Source organism: Protopterus annectens, chromosome 2.part1, assembly GCF_019279795.1.
Source record: "Protopterus annectens isolate FY-2018-M chromosome 2.part1, PAN1.0, whole genome shotgun sequence".
NCBI classification, from domain to species: domain Eukaryota; kingdom Metazoa; phylum Chordata; order Ceratodontiformes; family Protopteridae; genus Protopterus; species Protopterus annectens.
In genome coordinates, this window is record NC_056729.1 from 723515804 (window position 1) to 723541340 (window position 25537).

A 25537-nucleotide genomic window follows, 5' to 3' on the forward strand; every position below is an offset into this window, starting at 1 on the left:
TGTGAGGAAACTATTATTCTGTTATTTTTGTTTTACTTGGCTCGCTTGTCCTTGTACTTAATAAAAGATTTTCTACTGGAAACAGACTGTCTACCCTGCTTGGATTACTTCTGAATACTTAGTAAATCTGTATAATATTTCAAATTATATTTTTTTATTATTTTTTTACTTAGAATGAGTTTAAGATCACTACTCTACTTACCATTATCTGATCTGATTATTATACAGTGATTAACTAGATATATATGGATTGAAATTCTTCCACACAGAGAAGTTTAACACTGTTTTGAATCACAGCCGTCTAAAACTTAGTCTAAAAGGCTCTTATTCTGACAGGAACAGCTCCCGGTGTATTGCTACTTTCCCTTCCGGATGTTGCTTAGTTTCACTTTCACAGTTTTCTGCAGAAGCCCAACAACACAAGGACATAAAAGTGTCAGAAGAAATGGCAAACTACCTTGAGGCTGCTCTGAGTTGTTCAGTCTGCCTTGGTATCTTCAGAGACCCAGCCAAATTGCAGTGTGGGCACACTTTCTGTAAACGATGTCTTGAGAAACTGTGGAAAGCTAACAGGAAAGATTGTCCAGAATGCAGGAGTCCATTTGATGGAAAATTTATCCCGGACTACGCCTTGAAATCTGCTATTACTTACCTGAGTCGTTTCAACATTGTAAGTCGAGGCTTAATAACTGCAGCCATGATAAATGTGGGAGAAGGCTGTAAATTCATATTTTGATTTGAAACTGTAACTTGTTACAGAGAGAGAGAGAGTGAGGAATTATGAGCTGTTATTGCAGTTTTAGTATTTTGAGCACAGAAGTAATCTGCCTGTTTTTTAAGACCGAAAACCATCCAGTACATTTGTACTAGGGTGTGTTGTACTGTTTTGTGTGTGTAAGAAGCAAATAAGGTGGTGGGAATCTTTTTTTATATTTTTATTTTGTCATAATCATGTCTGTCTATATATCTTGTAAAAGCTGTTCATCCCGTCTGTTCTTCCCGAACTTTACTTTTGCTTGCAATGTTATTATGTCTTTGGCTCACATGAATGATAGTTTTCATAATACTTTATTGAAATGTTATATAAAGGTTGAGTTATATATTCTTGTGTTGCCTAGAAGAAATCATAACAATTATAAATTGATAACTGCAAAAGATGGTGTTTGGTGAGATTTTAGTTTCACTTTAATTGAAAGAGAACAAAGGAGGGTGTCCCGTCATGGAGAAGCAAAATTCTGTCTGAAATCTTGGAATAGCAGCCTTCAGAGTTATATATTCCCACTTCATTAACCCTATAATTAGATTTAGTCACTATAAAGATAAAACAACAACAGAAGAAATATTCAAAGCAGTATGTAAGTAAATGGGCAGAATAAACCAGAATTACATATGCAGCTTACAAAGTGAGGATGGCTCGCTGCAGGTTTGTTAATGTTTTTTGTTTCTCTAAAAATTAGAGCTTAGCTGCCATACAGAGTAAGGTATGGCACACATTCCACTACAGCTAAATTAACTGAAGGACTCTGCTGCCCATGTATTTAACCATCTCATTTTTCTTCTGCAGGATGAAATATCAGCTACCTGTTGCAAAGAAGACAAGACATACCTAAATGAAGTAAATGACAGCATCCTCACAGCACCTGAGGATTGCTGTATAGCAGTTTGTGTGAATGAACAGCTCACCATGAGAGGTGGTGTCTCCCGAGCAGTTAAGGATAGATTTGGACGAGTAGTAGAACTGAAAAAACAGGTATGTGGAGCTGATTAAGTTGCAATAAAAATGTTTGGTGACAGGGATATCAGGGATGCCATGTTTAGTATTCATGCCTGACAGCTTTAGGGTACAGAGTTCAATTCTAGCTTGAGTTATCCTTTTGCCTCTGTGGATTTTCTATGTTTTTCATTCTTTGTGGATTTTATCTGGGTTCTGCAATTTCCAATCACTTCCATAGACATGCGATTGTTGACATGGTTGATGAGCTGATAATTAACATATTTGAGTGCTGCCCTGTATTGCACTGCCATCCAATTTATTGATTTATTTACTGGGTTATGACCTGAAATCAAAGAGCAGAAAATACAGCACAGTTTTTCTAGTCACAAATATTATATACAGAATGAATGCAGAGCAAAATACTGAACATAATGGCAATATTCAGTGCAGAGTGTAAGACTAAAAGATTCAGTCAGAGCAGATTGAGAAAGAAAATATATATATACAAAATGTAAGCTAAGAAATGTATAAAATACAGTGCAATCATACATATAATACATTGACTCTATATACATGTGAAATACATTGCATATAAGATACCTGGTTATGAGGCTGAGAAAAGTTTATTAAATGTGTTCTATTATTCATTATATGGGATGGTAACTTTCCTAACCATTGTCATGGTAGCAGTTGCAGGTGGATTCAGTAAAGAGATGCTCTTTAAAGGGAGAGTGTCAAAGATGCAGCCTTCAGAACACTTTTTATTTTTTAACCAGATTTACATAGTTCAACATTAAAAAATGAGATCTGTATAGCTTCTTCTGCAACACTGTGCTGCATTTTTGAAATGTTGTCCCGCTCTCAGTTTTTGCAAAGAATACCACTCACAGATGAATGTCAATCAACATACCTCCTTCCCGCCCTCCCTACTTTAAATATGATATTTTATCACTCTACCTGGATTGTTTTCATTCCTTCATGTAAATAAGCTCTATTCTCCTTTAGTTCCCATTACCTGGCCATCAGATGTTATGTTTTCTATTTTCATTTTTGTACACTTATGGTTTCCCACTTTTGCTGTCTTTATTTTGCTAGGTTTTGCCATTGTAATTAAGCAAATGTTGTCGCAGGAAGCAAGAGTGCCCAAGAAAAATCCTACTCTCAGAGTGACTCAAAAGTATAGGGAGGAATTTAATAAAGCCTACACAGACTATTTTTCCATGTAGGCATTGTGGCACACTGCTGACATGAAAGTAAGCAGGCTTGCAATCCAGTAAACAGAGTTGGGCAGTGCCCACGCACCAACAGAGAAGTATCAGTGGCATGCAGATCACCTCATAATCAGGTGAACTGCATGCAAATGAGGGAGGTAGCATGATCCAGCAAGCAAATAGGCAGTCCTGCAGACCACATGTTGGTGTCCCTACTGTACATGGAAACATTCTGTGTACAGGATTTAAAACAGACAACAGTGGCTGTAAAAGAGTAGTTAAATGGACAGAAATAACATAGCAGAGACAGATATGTGCAAAACTATCCACCGTGTATCCAAAACCTTATGGAAAATAATTTAAAGTAATTTTACTTTTTTAATAAAGTATGTTTGTGCACATCCGGGGTGCCTTCTGTGCAGAGTCTGCATGTCCTCCCTTTGTTTGCGTGGGTTTCCTCCAGGTGCTCCATTTTCCTCCCACATCCCAAAGACATGCTGTAGGTGTATTGGAAACTCTAAATTGGCCCTAGGTGTGAGTGCGTGTGTATGTGTGTGTGTGTGTGTGTGTGTGTGTGTGTGTGTGTGTGTGTGTGTGTGTGTGTGTGTGTCTGTGTGTGTGTGTGTGTGCGCCTTCTGTGGAAGGTTGGATGCCGGGCTGGCAACTCGACACCGTAAAACTCCACTGCCAGTCATGAGCGGACAGGTGATTCACTGTAGTGACCCCATAACTGGGAAAAGCCAAAAGAAGAAGAAGAAGGGTATGTTTGTGCAACGCGCCACACTGCGCAAACATGCTTTTATGAAAAAAAAATGAAAAAGAGTGTAAAAACAAAATTTATTAGTATGTGACAGTAATGTATTATATAACCCTAAGTGGAGTATCTAAAATGCTGGAATGGTACTGCTGTTAATGAGGCAAGGCCTGGAACTATGTAGTTTCCAGGTTGTGTGTATGGATCCCTATGCAAATGAGGTGAAGTTACTGAATAGCACAAATGGGCATCCGTGTCTGCAGATCCCATCCATGTAGGCACAGAACCATGTTGGTGTCCAAAGAAGAGGTAGCTGACATCAAAGAGGGTGTGTGTGTCTGCAGACTTGTAAGCTCATTGGAGCTCAGTGGTGCTTGTTTGTGTGGCGCTGTGCTGAGCAGCTGGATGTTTACAGTTACTGGTAAGCTTTGTTTACCTTCAAGGTGTGTGTTTCTGCATGTTTGCGCTGCGCGCCGCCATGCTAAGTGAGGAAGGCTGTCAAAAACAAATTAGCTGAGAAAGCCAATGGTATATTAGTTACTGATGACCTCTGTTTCACATAAACTAGGGCTATTAACAGTCCTTAATGATGGCATTAAGGATGATGACAGGTGAAATACATCATAGTTAGCCAATCACACAAGCTGCATCTACAACAGAGTACTATAAAGGATGCATACACAGTACAGTCTGATTTCACCCCCGCAATCTGCTCCATTGGAGTACAGACTTGGGATTTTTAACTGAAGGAATGCTAGGGGCTGCTACAGTTCTGCTACATCTGTATGTGCTAGATGCTGAGGTCAGTGTTGTTGCTGCTGCTGCTGCTACTGACAATAGGCCTATGTAGAGAAGGAGAAGAGTGTTCAGGCCTAGGATAACCTTCCAGGAGCTACATGAGCCGGAGATTGTAGAGCGCTACAGGTTGGACAGGGACATACTACAAGAACTCACTGAGCTCTGCTACCCTCAACTCAGACCAAAAGCCAACAGAAGGGAACCCATCCCAGTGAAAACAAAGGTATGTATAGCTCTTAGGGTACTAGCTACAGGTACTTTCCAAAGATCAACTAGGGACATGATGGGGTCTCACAATCTCCTGCATCCAGGGTACTCCACGAGCTCCTGGATGCCATGCTACCACATGCCAGTGAGCATATTTATTTTCCCAACACTCCTGAGAAGAGAGCCAGCAGTATGCAACACTTCCACTGTGTAGCACACTACTCTGAGATACGGCATGCCATAGAATGCACTCATGTACATATCAAGGCACCACTCAGTGAGGAGGGTAGAATCTATGTCAACTGGAAGGGATTTCACTCCATCAACTGCCAGGTCATGTGTGATGCCTAGGGCATTATCATGAACGTGTGTGCTGGCAGCCCTGGCAGTTATCACGACTCTCATAACTGGCATGAATCACAGCAGTACCAGATTTTTGCTGGGGGGACATCCCACATGGCCATTTACTGGGAGATGCTGGCTATGCACTGGAACCATGGATGACAACATCAATCAGAAATGCACACCCACCCACCGAAGAACGCCGTAATGAGGCACATGCACAAACTAGGAACATTGCAGAGCATGCGGAACATCGCAGAGCATGTGTTTGGGCTGCTGAAGTCACAGTTCTGGTGCCTTGATATATCTGGTGGAGCCCTGTAATACTCTCCAGCCACATGTGAACAGATGTTCACAGTATGCGCCATGCAACACAATATGATCCTGCAGAAACAGCTGCAGCAGGATCAGCAAAGGGAAGGAGTACATAGCCCCCCACCAATGCCTAGGTCCCCACAGCCACACCCACAGGGGGACTCGGAGGAGCATCCCCCTGAGGATGTCCCTGTAGGCAAAGATAGGCACGCCCAGTATGCCCTGGCCTTGGCAAAGAGACAACACATAGCATGTCCACTGACAACCTAGGGTCCTAGGGACTGACAACTTACTCCAACTTGCATACGTAGTAAAAATGGGGTCTATATTATGAGACAGAAAATCCATGTCAGCAAATGCCTGTTTGCCAATCAGTATATAGCAAACTACCATTTCTACGAATGGCCACCTCAGCAAAAATTTTCCTAGGGGAAAAAAATCACTTGGCCAACCAGAAACGACACATTATTTCAAACCTTTTGATGTGGGAGACTTTGCCCACATTCAACAATGTGGCTGTACCCCCAGCACATCCCATCTAACTATACCAACTCTGAGATCACACTGCAATGGGGAAAAGGGCAAATTCAGGGGGATGGCCAAGTGTTTTTCCCCCTAGGAAAAATTTTTCTAAAATGGCCATTTGCAGAAATGACAATTTGCTGTGTACTGGTCAGCGTTCGCTGACTTGAGTTTTCGATCATGTAATATAGACTCGTAAAAATGATGCCAGCCAGCCCACACAACCTGTACCTAACCATGTATTGGCTGTGTTCTGCATGCATCAGAGTCAACCCCGACCTACAGGACTGTCACCTACTGCATTCGCAAGGTAAGTCACTCACCTATGTGCCACATGTAAGGGGTACTAGAATATGGTAGCATATGTATGGACCTGCAGTATATATGCAAGAGAATATAGTGGGCTACTGGGCTACTTGCAAAGATGTAACAGCCAGCTGGGACAACAGGTACTCTGTCCAATACTATGTGCTCCATAATATTCACTAGGTCACATGGCTGGAAAATCCACTACATTATTCAAGGGAGATGGCAAACATTGGGGTCAGAGGACAGTCGCACGACTGTCTGTGCCAACAATGCATGGGCTGGTCATCTCTCACCCCCAAAACATCACCCATACAACTGCTGTAACAGTAAGGCTGCAGTGATATATCAGCAGACCAGACAATTCCAGGGCTATGACATAGAACCTGGCCACATGTTGTATTTTCCACATAATGCAAGGGTGACAATGTATATTTGTATGCTGTTCATAGCGTGGGGAATGAAACCTCTCTGTCTGGTGTGGCTCACTGGGCTAATGATGTTAGGTGTTGATGGTTTGGATCTGACAGCATCCACATCTGCATGTGAGGTACTCGTATGGTGGTATTCTCACAGACTGTCTTACTCCTCAGTCTGTTACTGCAAGAAAGCTGGACAAAGTCAGAGAGAACTGGGGGACAAAGGGCCAAAACTACAGACAGACATTACACATGCTCTGATTAACCAAGAAGGTGACCAGTATAACAGCAGGTTGCAACAGAACAGATTAGCTGCCTGCAAGATGTCACAGTTGTCACTTAAATGTGTCAGTAGTTACTACAATTCAGTGATTGCATTTTACAATATTTCACTGGAAAACCACAAATGTATGAGGAACAGACCAGACATATGGGGTGAAATGCTGGACAGTCTGCAATAACATGTACAGTGAGAGGTATGCAGACTGTCACCCTGTGTGTGGTGTTACATCATGTACCTCAGTCACATATTAAGTACAGCAAACAGCCGGGGAATGCCTTGGACAATTTCAGAGAAGTGCTGTACTGCAGAAACAGGTGCAGCAGCCAGTGTCTGTAGCACACAGAATCCCAGACCGGAGAACAGGTAGTTCTGGCATGGAGTCACCTTGTAAGTACTGACAGTCCCACTGGGCATGCTCCTACACTTAGCTAACTTCAGCGCATATCTGCTGCCTGCTATGTGAAAATATGTCTGTATGTAAAGACAGCTGCGTATACAAATCTGTCTGTCCCTATCCCCCTCACACGATTAGTGTATCTATCAGCATGTATCACGTATACATATGATACCAATATATATATATATATATATATATATATATATATATATATATATATATATATATATATAGCAATATAAATTACAAAGACTCTCCACATATATCTACATAACACATTTACATAAGGTACACACAGCAACATTTAAAGAGGCATCCCTGTTATATACATATCTATATATATATATATATATATATATATATATATGGTTCCCATTCAGAAGCCTGAAACATCATAAGCCTGAAAATCAAAATCCTGAAACCAAAAGCCTGAAAATTCAGAATCCTGAAAACTCAAAATCCTGAAAGCCCAAAATCCTGAAAGACCAAAATCCTGAAACTCAAAATCCTGAAAACACAAAATAGACATACTGATGTCATTGTGGCTTTGCTATTGTTAGCCCTGTGGTGTTAGGTCATACGTTGGGGTCAGGTAAGTGTGCGGTTGGTTTTATTTTAGGGTTAGGGGCGGTTTAAGTGAGTTAGGGTTAGGGCGCAGGTTAGGCATGTATGCAATAGTGAAAAATATTGGGGTTAGGGGCGGTTTAAGTGAGTTAGGGTTAGGGCGCGGGTCAGGTGAGTGTGCGATAGTGACGGACCTTAGGGTTAGGGTTAGGGTCAGGGTCAGTTGGTAGATATTAGTGTCTTTATAGTGACATATTAGCATTATTTGTGTTTTCAGGATTTTGAGTTTCAGGATTTTGGTCTTTCAGGATCTTGGGCTTTCAGGATTTTGAGTTTTCAGGATTCTGAATTTTCAGGCTTTTGGTTTCAGGATTTTGATTTTCAGGCTTATGATGTTTCAGGCTTCTGAATGGGAACCATATATATATATATATATATATATATATATATATGTATATATAGGTTTACTATCATATAGTTGACACACAAAAGACATTCTTACCATAAATGTCAACTAAAACGTTAAAGACGGAATGTCAAGAAGGTCAGAATTTCACAAATGCATGCCCTGTTGTGAATCCGACCTTTCTCAACATCCGCAGAATGCAGTCTGACACTGCCCAACACATGATGTGATGATTTTGCAGGGGAGCAACCACCCTGCACATTATGTATTCCAACTCTGAAATTGCACTACATTGGGGAAAAGGGTAAATTTCCCGATCCCCACAGTACCGCTATCTCTAGTTACAAGATCTACCTCATCTGTGTGAATGCACTGTGTATTTGCTGAACTGGGACTCGCACAACTGAAAGATCGGAAACACAGGTCAGCCAACTGTAATTCGGCAACTCATGGTCGTCAAACCTTCCTTAGGAATTTTAAATGAAACCATACATATATATATTTTATATATATATATATATATATATATATATATATATATATATATATATATATATCTACATATCTACATATGTGTGTGTGTGTGCATATATATATATATTATATTATATATATGTGTATGTGTGTGTGTGTGTGTATGTGGGGATGTAAGAATGTACCCCCATTCCCTTGGAATGCTGAGGTTATTTGCACTCACACATCACAACAGCTGTCTGAAGGAACCAGACCAAAGCCGCAACAGTACATAATCAACTTACCCACAGACACCTATGCCTGAGAAATGTCACCCTGTAGACAGACACAGGTGAGCAGGTGTTTTAATGTACAATGGTTTCAATGCATGCCTTGAATAAGCCATATTGTTTCTAGCCGCACGTCTGCCTATCTGCAACCAACCACATATGGCCATACTGGTAACTGTACACACATAGCAGGAATATTAATGGGTATCCCAGTCCTACGACACTAGATAAAATAACAGTACCAAGCAGTATCACTCTGCAGGCCACACACGCCTAATACAAGGCTACTTTGCGTACACCACAAGTACTGTGCCTGCAATTGCATATACAACAGACATAACCTGTGGTGTGTGTGTGATAAGTACTGCAAGCTGTAGTGTGTACTAGTAGATAGGTAGGGGTTCTAATGTCACATCAGCCAACTGTGTGTGTGTGTGTGTTTGTAAATACATTGCAGCACTATGGACATGCCCATAGGGGCTATCTCCTTACAATGGTTATGCATTTTATGGCCCTGTAACTAGCTGCTGGCCTCTACATTGCCCTCCTCTACAAGGTCTGATGATGTCATCCACCTCAAGAGCACTGGCTGACAGGATAATATCAGATAAACTCCATGGTGCATCTGATAAATACTGGAAGCTGTGGGGTATACTAGTAGATAGGTAGGGGTTCTAATCTCACATCACTCAAGACTCCATACTAGGTCCACTACTTTTCTCTATTTTCATCAACAACCTTCACACTGCTATCCCTAAAGCTACCTGCATTCAATATGCAGATGATTCCACTCTGATCTGCTCAGCCACCTCCCCATCCGAACTGCAAATCTTAACCCAAAATACGTTTAACACTATTGAAAACTGGCTTACCAACCAATGCCTACTGCTGAACCCCAATAAAACTAGACTTCTACTCTTCACCCCCACTAGTAGATCCGTCACACTATCATTCTCTGTCACTTCTAATAATGGTGCCAATATCTTTCCAGATACCCACACCAAGCCTCTAGGGGTTATCATAGATAATAATCTTAAATGTGACCTACAGGTCAACAAAACCATACAGACCATCAATAAGAAGCTTGGATCACTGTGTAGAAACAAGACATGTTTAACCCCACTGGCTAGAACTGCAATTGCCCGGTCACACCTACTCTCTACTCTTATATATGCCTCGCCTGTACTCTCAAATTTCAACAAATCTGAACTAAGTAAACTCTTCCATAGCTACAACCATATTGCCAGATTTGCTACTGGCTCCATCTATAGAACCCACCACTGCCAGAACCTGAAACAACTAGAGTGTCTAGAACTGCCCAGTTTAATTCAATTCAATCAACTCTTAACAGTGCACAAAATTCTATACCACCCTGAGAATACCCCCTGACTTATAAATATTATTAAGCCATAAAGCAACTTGAGATCCCTACGATCAGCCAACAAACTACTGGTCCAAACCCACAAAGCTAATAACTCTGCTGGTGAATCCCTGTTTGCCAACTTTGTTGGCAAAACCTGGAATTCATTGCCAAATTATATAACCCTACAGTCCTCCATAAGTCTCTTCAAAAAAAAAAAAAAAAAAAACACAAACAGTATTTCAAAGTGAACTGGCTTTGCCCATGTACCAACCCTGATTAAGTTATAAACTGAAAGCGTAGTCTGTAAATAAAATATGTAGTTACTTAACCAAGCTCTGTTTCCAATTTGATGTCTCTTGCTTTTAATTGTGTCTGACCATGAGAACTGTAAGTCCCTATTTGGGAACATTACTAAACCATTGTACAAAACACCTTGTCTTATATTTTCTAATGTTATCTAACTTCTTGTGTAATCTATGTAATTTTGTCTATTGAAGCTTTTCTTCCCAGACCTCTGCTGAAAATGGACATCTATCCAGTTGGACTATCCTGGTAAACAAATGTAAAATAAAATAAATAAATAAATAAAATAAAACAATACCCAGTACACCTATCTTGATGAATGATATGCCAGTACTAGTGTCACTGCCTCAGGTATGTACCATCTCCCTTTTGTGTTTGAACAGGCATCTTGGTGTAATTGCCTCATGTATACCAGGCTATGTAGCCGCTCATAACTATAAGTGCAAATGTGCAAATGTGTTGATGGTCATTCAAGTACACACCTGTGATTACCGAGTCTATGAACCATAGTTAACTGTTCCAGAATGGAACATACAAATACTCTAATATAACTAAGCACAACATGTGTACATAGGGCAATATGGCAGACCTTAAATTTCATAGGGTATATATGATCCGTAAAAAACAGTATCACACTTACCAGGTACAGGACCACACCCGATGGACCTACAAAAAGGTGGGGGAGAGGTATTGTCAGCACCACCAAATGATGCAGCACTACAAGGTAATATGTGCATATATTCACATGTACAGTAGCTACTGTGATAATGGCTATATTGCTGACATTCTGAGTATGTGTGCACAACTGTGCATAAACCCCAACCCCCAAAATGCAGATAGACATGACACCCATGTACTGGTATGTATAGCCTGCCACAATAACTGATACAGTATTGCACTGGTGAACACAGTAAGCTTACCTGGATGCTCTTCTCCTGTGGAGACTATGGCACCCACCTCCACAAAGTATGGTCTGATGGATGCCTGGGAGCTATCAGGTGTTCCTAGGTTTGCCAAGAATTCCCCTGTGGCCAAGAGTGGTTGTTCTGTTGCAGGCTCGCCACCAGTGGTGGCACGATCCCTGGCAACAGCAGCTTCCCTTTGTCATGCAGCATTCAGCATGTCTGTGATGCAGCATCAGACCTGCTCATAGGTCCTGTCCTGTTGGCCAGTCTGATTGACATCCCACAAAATGTCTGTGCACAATGCTGCCTGCTGTGCCTGATTGTACCTCCCCCTGGACAACAAGATCTGATGGTGCTATCTCAGTCCATCCAGTATTATGTCATTCTGCACATGCGAGAAGGGGGCATGTCTTCTGTGGTATATGGTTCCTGAAAGACAACAAAAGGGGAACACATTACAAAACTAGATACATGGATGTCAGTTATGTACAGATCCAGCACGTCCATAATGGCCTGCACTATGTACTGCTCCCTCACACATTATACCCCACAGTCTGGCAACACACTATGTGTGTGGATACCACCAAGATAGTGGCAATACTGGGGTATGGTTCTGTATGCTGTGACAGATTTTGCTGTATGTTCCTACACCCAGCAATGCAGTCTACTGTGGTGTGTCTCCTATGGGCAGACTACCACTAATATGTCATATGGCCATTGCCAGACAAATAGTAGTGTGCTGTTACAACTATATGGGGACAGTCCAGCAACACCAGTGTGCCACAATAACAGAAAACAATGTAAACCTGTTGTAGTATATGTTCCCTGTAGCCATCATACCTCCCAACTATACAGATGTTTGCAGAATGTCAAGATGTTTGCCTCATAGTTTTGGTCATTTTTACACAAACCTGTGGATTTCTGAAAATGGTTGGCCTTTCATTGATGGTTGATGTCAGAAAATAAAGACAGACACATGAGTTTCACATTTTATACCCTTCAGAACACAGTGATGCCACTGTAATATTTGTTATTCCATTCACATTCTTACTTTGTATGAGCAATATTTAAACACTGTCACTGAGTTTGGGCCTTTCTCCCCCATTAATTATGGCTTTGTCCTGATGTCTTGCTGTAAGAGGTTGACAGGTATGTTAGGCATAGCTCTCAACCAAACAGGGACAAATGTCAACAGAAACAGGGACTTAGCCAGACAGCAGCAGGGACATTCAGGGACACTTTTACAATGTTAGAACTATTTATGTCAGATAGTGACTGAATGGGAGGTGGTGAATTACAGTACATCATTTGACATTACAGGAGTGTACACCCTTACTTATTATTGCTATGTATTATGTGTAATCTACAAGCTTTCCTACAACAGCCAACCATTGTAGGAGGGATTGACAGGGACAGAGCTAAGATGTGATTGAAAATCAGGGACAGTTGAGAGACATGCCTGTAGGTGTAGGACAGAAGGGTATCAGTGACATATCATTGTCATTGATCTAAGACAGGCTTGCTGTTGTGATCTCTATTCTTCATACCTCCATCCTCTCATCTGCATTCTGTTATATGGAGAAATCTATTACATACCTGGTGGAGTGCAGCACTCCTTTGTTGAACTTTGTTTCTGGTAATCTTTTGGAAATATGCTCTCTGTGTGAATTAAGTCTCATGCAGACCTGTTCCCCACAACCAGCTGTTTGCCTTTTTAAGGTACTGCTCATTAGCAGGTAATTGCCTCGGCTCCAGTCTGTGTCTTAAAATTGCTAATTGTGGCCAAAACAGCTGAGCTGCACTATCAATGGCCAATGACATGCCACCACAGTGCAGTATATAAAGCCTTCAGGTAGACCTGGCCCCCTTTCTTAGTTGTTAAGAAGGACACTACTGAAGTGTGGAGACTACAGCATAACAGAGGTACCATAACTGTCAACTGTAGAGATTTATGGAGTATGTCCACAGTTTCACCTCATATGTGTGGTCAGAGTCCTATGACATTGTGGTCATCTGGCAGTTCACTGGCACACATTGTGGATTGAGATCAGTAAGGAAAGAGACATATTTGAGTGTCAAGAATTTATACCATTCAGAATATGCATGCTAATGCAATAGCTGTTGTTCTATCAACAAACTATCTTTGTAGGAGCAAACCATTACACGTCCCTATCTGTGGGCCTTTGCCCCCCCCCCCAGTTACATATGGCTGTGTCGGGATCTCTTGTTCTACGGTGTTAGGAGGTATGATTGGTCTGTAGCAGCTACCTTTACATACAGCTGTGTATGCTACAGGCTGCAGCAGCTGCTGCTACAACCTAGTGCAAATAGGGAGAGTGTGGACACTTTGGAGGACAGCAAGCTGTGCAGGTAATTGTGGCAGCCCTGTCATTACAGCAGAGCCAGGGTAAGGGTGCTGTGTACATTCCAATTGAGGCAAGTGATTAAGGAACTTGTGATATGCAACAGTGCCAATAACAGAGTAGTAGGCAACATATAGTTAAGGTATACAGATATGTGCAGTATGTCCCTTTGACTTGCAAAACTGGGTAGCAATTCATTAAGTAGAAGTAACCTGTGCAGATTAGGATTTCATGACTCAGTCATTACTTGCTGTCTTCACAATAATGTAATTAAACTGCAACACAAAACTAGATTTGAACCCAGGATTATGTGTGGCAAAATGTACTGCATGGAAGGCATTTAACAGACTGAGCTACTGAGTTACTACAGAAGCATGTGTATTTGCAAGATATATGTGCACATATACAGGCTGTGAGAAACATTTCTACATCCATCAGTATGTGTATGGTTTTATATGGTTGTATTTCTGCGCCAGAGTCCCAGTTGTACATGTACTTTGCCATTGATGCCTTAGCAGGGTGTATTTCCACAAGTTGCTGATAAAAGGGCACATATACCTGCTATCACAGGCCTCACTTACATCCATTATTATGTCTTTGGCTGTCTACTGGTGTATTATTGCACAAGAGTCCAAGGTACACTCCCATTTTTCCCATTAGTTTTATTTCATTTACATGCCTAATGACTGTAAGTTGCAATCAGTATGATGTTCTTTGTGTTTCTCATTACATTTGGGTAATCTGTTGACAGGTGGCCCTCAGTCAGCCTGAATTCCAAAGTCTTGGGTCCTGCGTCGGTTGCTGTCTCCTCTTCCACGACGTCAGGTCGTCGGGGGTATAAAACATGCAGCCGACACCATTTTCTTCAGTCTTTCTTGCCGCGCAGTGCCCGAAGCAGAAGCATTTCGCAAGTGCCAGTCGGCTGACTACTGAAATATTCAAGTTTGAGTTTCAGAACCAAAGTCTTCACTAAAGCTAAGTACCCCATTGGGGAAACTTTTTTCTTGCTCCTTACTGATGTCAGAAAAAGTTAATAATTGTATTACTTGTGGGAAGCAAATACCTCATAAGGATTTCCATTTATATTGTATTCCTTGCCTAGGCCCTGATCACAACATGCCTGGCTGTCGGTTTTGTGCTAGATTTAACCAGCACACTATTAAGTGTCGGTATATTTTTGCATCAAAGTATTTTGGAAATAGATTTAACTACCCAGAAATGTCATCGGATAGCAATCCGACTACCGGAGTACATAAAATACGCAAAGAAAAGGACAGAGAAAGGCAGTCGATATCCAAAACCGACAGCGAAGCTTCTCCTAAGCCAGTCGCCAGTTCGCCGGTATTCAGTGAGGCACTTTTTCAGCCCCTGATACCTGCTACCTTCGAGTCACAGGCCTCTACCGACACCCATATGGAATCTGGCATGCCACAAGATACTCAAGGTATTGGACCGATGGATGTATCCCCCATGGATGGGTCCGGAGCCGCTGAGCAGGCACCGGCTTCTGAGGGTGTATTCAGACCTCAACATTTGTATATCAAACTGACGACAAAGGCAACTTCTAAAACTAAAAAAACAACTCATGAGCCACATGCACAGGCCTCTGTGCCTAAAAAAAAGATGATCAAAATGTCTGAAGACCTTATTACCTTGATCAGTGGTACCCATCCCCCTCCAGATAAGAGGCCTAGGCAAGACACTGATTATGAATCTTCAGATCAGGTTTCTATTTCTTCTGATTCCTCTTCTGATCAGGAATTATCTATACCTCCCTATGAGGATTCTGATGCAGAGGAGTCTATACCATCTGCATCTCCTCCTGAGGATTATTCATTTGGAGAATCCTTGCATACTTTGAGGGAGCATTTTCACTGGGAGTGTCAAGACTTTCAGAATCAAAAAAGAGGCTCAGGGATTTCCTTCTTCTCCCTCAGCACAGGCCTTTAGCCATTCCCCCTGTTTTAGATATTGTGGATGATGTGTTTTCGGAGACAAGCTTGACCCCTAACTCCTTACCTCCGGCTCCCAGTAAGCCTGACAGATATTACAGGGTCCCTGGCTCACCTAAATTTTTATTTAGAAACCCTGCTGCTGATCCTGAAACTATTTCACAGGGTCCAAAGGGAGTTAAGGCCTCAACAGCAAAAAAATCCTACCCCCTCTGACAGAGATTCAAGAGCACTGGACAGATGTGGAAAAAGGTTTATACATCTGCAACCTTGGCAATCAGGGTCTTAAACTGTCAATTTCATAAGCTTAAGTACCAACAACATGTTATGGGATTGCTGAAACAGAAAATTATGTTGATTTCAGAATATGCAGAAAATAAAAATTGCAGGAATTATTGCATGCAGCTGAACAGGTTGGAAAGCATACTTTGCAATGTGGTTTTGACTCCTTAGAGGCCTCCTGCAGGGCCGCAGTTACTGGATCTGTGATTAGGAGGCATGCCTGGTTAAAGGAACAAAATCTGCCTGATCATGTTAAAGCTAAATTGCTAGATGCACCTTTACAGCACGATTCTCTGTTTGGTATTAAGGCAGAAGAGGTTTTAAAGAAAATGGAAGACAAAGCTAAGTCTATGCAAACTGTTAAAGACTTCTTGCAAGTGCAGCCACCAAGATTCAGTAGACACTGGCCTACAAAAAATTGGTCCTTTCCTGTGTCAGACAGAGCTCAAAGAGGCAAATCCAGATGCCCTAAGGGTTCTAGATATCAGGCATAAGATTCATACAGGTCAAAGCAATGGGGCGCTTCTACCTCCAAATCAGGAGGAGATAAAGCGCATACCTACAGAAAACAATCCCAATGACTTCCCTCTTCCTACACCAAGCACTTATCTTTTGGCAGCACCCATAGGGGGAAAATTAGCACTTTGTGCTCAAAATTGGAAGTTAATAACCCAGGACAAGTGGGTACTAAACATAGTATCACAGGGATACAGATTCCATTTCTACACTCTGCCAATGGTAAATGGTTGGCCAGATCTGCCAAAAAATTAATGGGCAGAGGCACAGAAACAGGTTACGTCCCTCATGGATATGGGGACCATTCAGCCAGTACCAGAACAGGAAAAAGGACAAGGTTTTTACTCAAGACTGTTCTTGGTACCCAGAAAGGACAAGGCCTGGCGGCCAATACTGGATTTATCAATTTTGAACACATACCTGGACATTCCAAAATTCAAAATGCTGACTTTGCAGCAGCTTCTGCCCATGCTGGGCAAGAATGCTTGGCTAGTGACATTAGACCTAAAAGAGGCATACCTGCATGTCCCAATAAGACAATCGTGCAGACGATACCTCAGACTCAAGGCTGGCTTAATGCATTACCAACTCTCTGCACTACTCTTTGACTTATCTACTGCGCCCAAGGTCTTTACAAAGTGCCTGGCACCAGTAATTGCGTTTTGCAGACAAAGAAGTATACAAATATATCCTTACTTGGACGACTGTCTCATTCAAGCAGAGAACAAGGACATTCTTCTTCAACACCTGGCATTTGTGAAAAGGCTTCTAACATGCCTAGGGTACACAATAAACGAAAATAAATCACAACTGGTATCCTCTCAAAAGCTAACATTCCTGGGTGCAAGCTTGAATACAACTGCCCAGATGGCTTACCTCACGCCAGATAAGCAAAGGCAACTGACTACTTATTTCAAACTGATAGCAACAAAAACCCAGTTATCTGCAAGACAAATTCTGCAGGCTCTGGGCTTCATGGCATCCTGCATCCTACTGATTCCATATGCAAGACTGCATATGAGGAAACGTCAATGGTACCTAAAAAGTTTATGGAGTCAACATTCTCACAGTCTGGAAGCAATGATTCCTCCCATTCCCTGCCTGCAACAGGAGTTCCTATGGTGGGCAAAGGCATGTCACCAAAACATGGGACGGGCCTTCACTCTACCCTCTGCCAGCCAAACCCTAACAACAGATGCATCAGATTATGCCTGGGGGGCCCACTTTGCAGGAAGATGCATTCAGGGCATATGGACCCCAAAACAAATGCATCTACATTTCAACCAGAAAGAGATGCTAGCTGTTCAAAATGCCCTAACAGCCTTCAAGGACTTACTTCATCCAGGACAGCTACTGATAAAGACGGACAACACCACAGTCATGTGGTATATAAACAAGCAAGGGGGCACACACTTATACCCCCTTTGTAGATTAGCCGTGGCACTGTGGGACACAGCTTTGACCTACCAAATACATCTTCAAGCTCAATTCTTGCCAGGAAAACAAAATACTCTGGCAGACGATTTAAGCAGAAACTTTATGGATCCTCACGAGTGGAAACTAAGTCCACAAGTCTTCAGCATGATAACAGAGAAATGGGGGAGCCCAGACATAGATCTTTTTGCCTCTCCTCAAAATTATCAATTGAAAAGATTCTGCACAAGGACTTATCACAGACAAGCATGGAAAGTGGGTGCCCTATCCTTCAGTTGGAAAAACCTATCAGTATACGCCTTTCCTCCTCTGCCTCTTCTCCCCAAGGTCCTCCTAAAAGTCAGACAAGAGAAACCAAAGATGATACTAATTGCCCCAAACTGACCCCACCAGTACTGGTACCCAGTCCTAAGGAACTTGCCTCAATACCCAGCTTGGACCTTACCTCAAAGACCTCAAATACTGTCCCAGCAAAACAATCAGGTCCTGCACAACCAACTACAGACACTGAACCTGGCAGCATGGCTGATCATGTAGTTATACAAACAACACCTCTCAGTAAAGCTGTGATGGATGTCATTTTGGAAGCCAGAAAGCCTAGTACTAGAAAATCTTATGCTGACAAATGGAAGACGTTGGAATCAAGCACAAGGAACTGATACAGCAGAACCAAATATTCCTCAGATATTACAATACTTAACTGAGATGCTTGACAAAGGCCTATCTTTCTCATCAATAAAAATCCATGCCTCTGCCATTTTGGCTCATTACAATACAGAGCCACCAGTTTTTTCTCATCCTTTACTTAAGCAGTATCTTAGAGAAGCCAAAAATGTAAGGCCTCTTAGAAGATCACCATTACCTGCATAGGACCTCAATTATGTGTTGGAAAAGCTCACCCTGCCTCCATTTGAACCAGCTGCTACCGCTGATATAAAGTTCTTATCACGGAAAACAGCTCTGCTACTAGCAATTACTTCAGCAAGAAGAGTTTCAGAGCTACAGGCCCTCATGGCTGTAGAGCCTTTTATCATATTTTATCCAGACAGGGTGTCTCGAGGACAAATCCTACTTTTATGCCTAAGGTGGTTTCCAGTGTGGCTCTTAACCAAACAATTCATCTGCCAACCTTTTATCCAAATCCGCAGAACAAGGGGAGAGAATTCTGCATTCCTTGGATGTACACAGACAGCTAAGATTCTACTTGAGCAGGACTAAAGCTCTAAGAAAAACTGAGCAATTACTAGTGACATATGCTGCAGGATCAGAAGGAAAGGCTATTTCAAAGCAGACAATTTCAAAGTGGATAAGCCACTGCATCTGTTTCTGCTACTTACACCATGGTAAACCTGTGCCCAAGGGCATTAGGTCTCATTCCACCAGAGCTGCAGCTACTTCAGTAGCCTTTCTCAGAGGAGTACCAACCAAAGACCTTCTAGAGGCTGCTACTTGGAGTTCTGTTCACAACTTTACAAAGCATTATCATTTGCCTCTCTACTCTAAGCCCAGGGCAGGCTTTGCCATTGCAGTTCTGCAGGGCCTTATAGCCGCATCTAATGCTGTTTAGCTCCAGCCTCCCAACCATAGCTTTGGGATTCTACCCAAATGTAATGACTGCAACAGTGAAACACGAAGAACATAGTACAGTTGTGTACACTTACCATAAATGTAGATGTTTGAGTGTATTCACTGTTGCAGTCCAGGTTACCCTCCCACCATCCCCCTGTCATTCTGGAGTTTATCTTTCCTTCTCTGTCTTCTACAACCTATGTGGTGTATTTGCTTGTAGATGAAGGTAAAGTTTACATTGATGCATGTATATATATATATATATATATATATATATATATATATATATATATATATATAAAGAAAAACTAAAGAAAATGGCATCGGCTGCATGTCTTATACCCATGACGACCTGATGCCATGGAAGGGGAGACAGCAACTGATGCAGGACCAAAGACTTTGGAATTCAGGCTGACTGAGGGCAAACTGCCAGCAGATTACCCAAATGTAATGACTGCAACAGTGAATACACTCAAACATCTACATTTATGGTAAGTGTACACAACTGTACTTTTTGCTGGAAACATCTGTTTTAGTTAATATCTGTGTGATGTGGTGGGTTAATGCAGTGGGCTGTAGTTCAGAGGGGGCCATGTTTGAAATATGTCAAAGGTGTTTATTTTGTACATGTTACTAACACATTTAATCATTAAAGCTCATTTAAACTTAGCTAAGTGAAGCAGCAAGGTGCAACTAGGAAAGTGGTGAAATGGGGGCAGGCCAGGGGAAAAACATAGTGAAAGGCAGGTAGGGATGTGCAAGAAGGATGCAAGAAAGAACCATAGCTATCCATTTCTTGTACAGCAACAGCTGTGCATTTTGTCAGATTTTGTAGATAAATTTGGACTCTCAAACCCAGGAGAGAGGGGTGAGAACAACATAACTGTGTTGTCAAGCCAATTGGACCAAATTACTTGTGTCCAGTGGACCCATGCAAAATGGAGAGCTACGTATGGGGCGATTGTTTTGGGGAGACAGGTGCCCCTTTTTTTAAGGTGAGAGTGGAATGTTGGGGAAGGGACGTAGGTATGTGTGGGGAGGTAATTTTGGTAGGAGAGAATGCATTATCAGACAGACAAGACAGCAGACAGGGGCAGTGTGTGACACATGAGGTGAGTAAACACTTTGGATGGGGAGGGAGATGTGGGATCCAAGTCACATGTGCCTCCAGATGGCAGCAGCATGACTCGTATCCCCACCCATGGGGCTCTCAAAACTGCTTCTTCACTGCCCCGAGGGTGACAGTGCTGGAGGCTGGGCACCACAGCGAGGCTGCCCCACCAGATTGGCCAGTGTGCTCTCCATCTGGCACAGAAAGCATTCATAGCTGCACTGAACAATCCCACGCACCATGACCAGCAGTCAGTCCTGGGTGACAACAGCCCCTCTGCCACTGGTCCCAGGGGGAGGCCAGGCCCTATCCCATGAGGCGGTGCAGAGGCAGCAGAGGGGGCATCACCAGTCTGGGCCCCAGAAGTGTTGGGACCCAGTGCCATGGTCAGTTGAGGCATGGCAGGCAGATCAGCTGGAACAGGCCTACCCTGAAGTGCTGTGGTAATGGAGGCATAGCAATAAGTATAGGTTAGTTGTGAACAATTCATTGTTAGTAATAACAGCATGCCAAAACATTGGAAATAACCCAATTACATATCAGTGCATATTATGTGGAACATAGCAATAAATGATAGAACAGTCAGTATGTTAACAGCATGCCATTAACAGTTATAGCATAAGGCCAACAAAATAGGTAATTAAACAAGATATGTTAATATGCAACCATTATAATCTTCTTCTTCTTTTTGCTTTTTCCAGTGAGGGGTCGCCACAGTGGATCACTTGTCTGCTCATGATTGGCAGTGGAGTTTTGCGGTGTCAAGTTGCCAGCCCGACGTCCAACCTTCCACAGAAGGCACACACATGCACGCACTCACACCTAGGGCCAATTTAGAGTGTCCAATCAACCTACAGCATGTCTTTGGGATGTGGGAGGAACCATTATAATACATAGCAATAATAAAATATATGTCCAAAAAATAGTTAATGTAACAACAGATGTTAGTAGTGAGCCATAACCAATGAATAACAATAATAATTAAATGAAGATAAGGGATGGGGAGAGAGAGAAAGAGAAACAATCCATTAGTAACATTGCAGCTTATTTCCTTGACAACAGTACTACTATCTACTCTACAGGCCTGTACTCCACCAACCTTTACTCTCACAGCTCTCCTTTATTCACTCTATCCTTTACTTGCCTTCTTATTGTCCAACACTCACACCACTCATCTCCCACTACTCTCTCTCCTGACAACTAAGAAGCTCTAACCAAAAGTTACTCCAAATCTACAAACCCAAAACTAAAATTGGATGCAAATTTTATAGCTACCACCCATCCATGTCCTGGAATAAACTGCCACAAGAGATTAGGTCCCTTACCAATCCAAAATTATTCAAGGCAGCATTAAAGGAACACCTCAAATATCACTGGTCCTGCTACAGCAGCCAGCCACTGTAAACTACTTCCCCTCTATCCCTCATCTGTCTATTCTGTCCTTTATATTTTTCTACATTACATACCTCTCTTTCCTCTAATCTCACATGTATTTACTTCCTCAACCATCCCGTCATATCTCAAATCTAACTCTACCTATATAATATCCCTATTACTTCTAGCTCCTTTCTCCAACCCCTTCTTCCACTGCCTCTTTTATTCAACTTCTCTTTCTCCTATTCTGATTCTTAAACCCCCTGTATTATCTCTTCTCATCTCCATAGTTTACTTCTATACTATGCTTGCTCATTCCATTGTTAGAATATGATGTTAACTGTACACTAAATTGTTATTTTTATTTACTCTAATGGAGCTTTTCTCCCCATGTCACTGCTGACAAAGGGCTTTCTGCCCAACCAACCCGGTCAACAAATGTCAAATAAATAAATAAATTATGTGTACAGTGACTACACGTCTCCTATAGCTGATGTACCACGTACATACCTCTCAAGTTATTTGGATGGGACACTATGGCCAAGCAGTAACAACTGTGGGTACACACCTACACAGAACACTTGCACATCAGGTGGACCTGTATAACCACCAAGGTGTTCTGTGGGCTGATATGGTAATACTTTGCAATCTAGGTACTCATTTCAGTGGTAATCTTGTAACAGGCGGATTACACACCATTAATTACATAACATGAAATTGTGACACTTGAGAGACATGTATGTGTGCAGTACAGACACTAAACATCAGTTACACCTTGGTTGGCAGGCATGGGAATAGAACCCATTAGCAATGACTGCAGGGGACATCTACATGGAATGTATTAATTGACTGCAGCAACTCTCAACAGACACTCCAGGCATACAGCCATATCAAGATTACACATTCTATTTCTGACTTCACATTGCTGAATTTTAACATTCTTGCTAATGATTTTTACAGTCTGTGACATCTAACCACACAATTATCTACTCATAATATGGGCTACCTCACCCATTTACCTGTAGTTCCTGTGGAGAGAGAATTTGTAAGCATTACGTAACTGCTACTGTAATATTTAGTGCCACATAGCACTGGATTCAAACCCTGGTCTGTGTGTGGCAAAATGCACTATATACAGAGCATTTAACAAACTGAGCTGCTGAGTCACTGATGCTTACTGACTGACTGACATTTGCCTAGAGCTCACCTGGAACCAAAATATGACCTGGTAGTACTACTACAGTGTTATACTAGACTAAAGTGACAGTAGAAATAACATGCATGAAATACAAGCATAACACAGATAGTAGGTAAGCTATATATCAGTATAAACAATGCTGGTATACACAATTTATTGTTAATGGTTTGAAATATCTGTGAAGTCAACAAACAATATCAGCTCATGGAGTGGGCTACCTCACCCATAGACCTTTATTACTTGCTGTCTGTGGATGACAGAGCATTATGTGAATAATATTGGCCTAGAGACAGCCTTGAACAGTACTATATGAGTTAAACAATACAATTTGCAGCCATTAGATTTGCATTCTACAGTTATTACAGTGTTATATTTGACTGCAGCACCTTATCTTACAGCCTGAATGCATACAGCTCTACTGCAACGGTTGCAACAAGGCAATCATGATGTACACCATTTTCCTTGGTGTTATTAGTATTGTTTCATGTTTTATTGCACAACAATTGACATTATTCATTTCTTGCAATACAGCTCTAATTACACATTTATTGCACTACAGACTTTATTGTATACACATTAATACAATTGCTGGTATTGTTTCATGTTTTTATTGCACTACAGTTGACATTATTAATTTCTTGCACTACAGCTCTAATTCCACATTTATGGCACTACAAACTTTATCGTATATATTTTAATGCAGGTAATGATGCTGTAGGGAGAGAAGCACACCATTATGCATACCAGTCTTTCAGACATTCAGATTACATATTGTTAAAACAGAGGTAAAATTGCTTACATACTTGTGGGGCATTCCTTGTCCGAGCTTCTTGGACCTAGGTGTCCAAGAGTCCCCTCTTTCTTTGTTTCAGGTCATCATGGTGGTGATGACACTGCTCACCTGTGTGGGAGATACCAGTAACAATTGTGAGTTCTCTGGCCAGCTTGTCCCAAGCCTCCTCCTTACACTCAGAGTCCAGTAAACCTCCCAACATCAGCCAGTCATCATGGTTTTTAACTAGGAGCCCAACCATGACCCTGGACTCTAGAATGCCCCAACTCTGCACCAGAAATCTCGTACCTTCACCACCAGCCATAGTAACCATCAGAGAAAGAACTCCAATGGATTCTGCTGTATTCCTGCCTATTGGGCTTAATATAAGCTGTTTTCCCACCCTTACACATCATTGGGCAACATATCAAAAAGCACTGCGTCACTTAGCAGCATGCAAACCAGCCCAGATGAGCTGCATAATCACGAAAACTCACAGAACCATAGTCTTAGCTGTGCTTAGCAGTGTACAAACCAGCCAAGCTGAGCCGAGCAGTGCATAAACATTGGCAGCCATTACCATGTTTATACTGTGCTTAGCAGGTCTAAGCATAGCTGAGCAGAGCATAGCAGAGCACAACGGGGCCATATTTTAAAATAGTCTACATGATATGTCTATCAAAATTAAATACAAATTTGCCCTTTCCTGTATTCAAACCCTGGACCTACTGCACATGAACCTGACACTCTACCCATCTAGATACATGGATATTAAGAAATCCAGTATACCTTAACATATACCACTGAGCTACCTATAAGCTGTACTCTGCGCCACACCACAAAAACATGCTTTTTAAAAAAAAATAAAATAAAAATAAAACAGTAGGACAGTACAAGGAGTCTGTTACTCATGTGCAGACACAGTTAGCACTACATCACGTCCTATGCTGATTCAATAAAAGTGTTCCTCGGCTCTCTCTTGGCAACATATCATCATTAATATGCATGATGCACTACCAAGGGGAAACTGTGTCCGTGTAGGCATTACACAATGCCTACACAGATTTTATTAAATCCTGGGGATAAAGTATTTGTTAAGTATGTTAGCACCTGTACAGTGCTTTAATTTTATTACTTAAAAGTTCTTCAGAAATGAATGAAATACGTTGTACTATGGCACTTAATTCAGTAATGTTTTTCATTTAAGTAAGGAATGTGATGGTAAACTTGAGTTTTTATGGTTCATTGAAGTATTTGGATTCATAGGCTGATGTACGGTTTGATTTTACAGAGTAGCCTTTATTTATTTATTTGGGTTCATACCTATCAACATTTTAGAGCAAGAAATCTCAGCAAGGCCATAAATAATGGGGGGGGGGACAAAGGCCCAAAAATGGGGACACTTTTTAAATAT

At 41.7% G+C, this 25537-nt stretch overlaps 1 protein-coding gene across 1 annotated transcript in view; it reads left to right on the plus strand.

Annotated features, from left to right (window-relative positions):
- The first annotated feature begins 360 nt into the window (after positions 1-360).
- The window catches only part of LOC122794907 (E3 ubiquitin-protein ligase TRIM62-like), a 367006-nt gene continuing 341829 nt past the window's right edge, over positions 361-25537 (plus strand). The window contains exons 1-2 of the mRNA XM_044063502.1: positions 361-670; positions 1565-1750. Coding sequence (XP_043919437.1) covers positions 446-670; positions 1565-1750 — 411 coding nt within the window. The 5' untranslated portion in view covers positions 361-445. The remainder of the gene's footprint in view (positions 671-1564; positions 1751-25537) is intronic.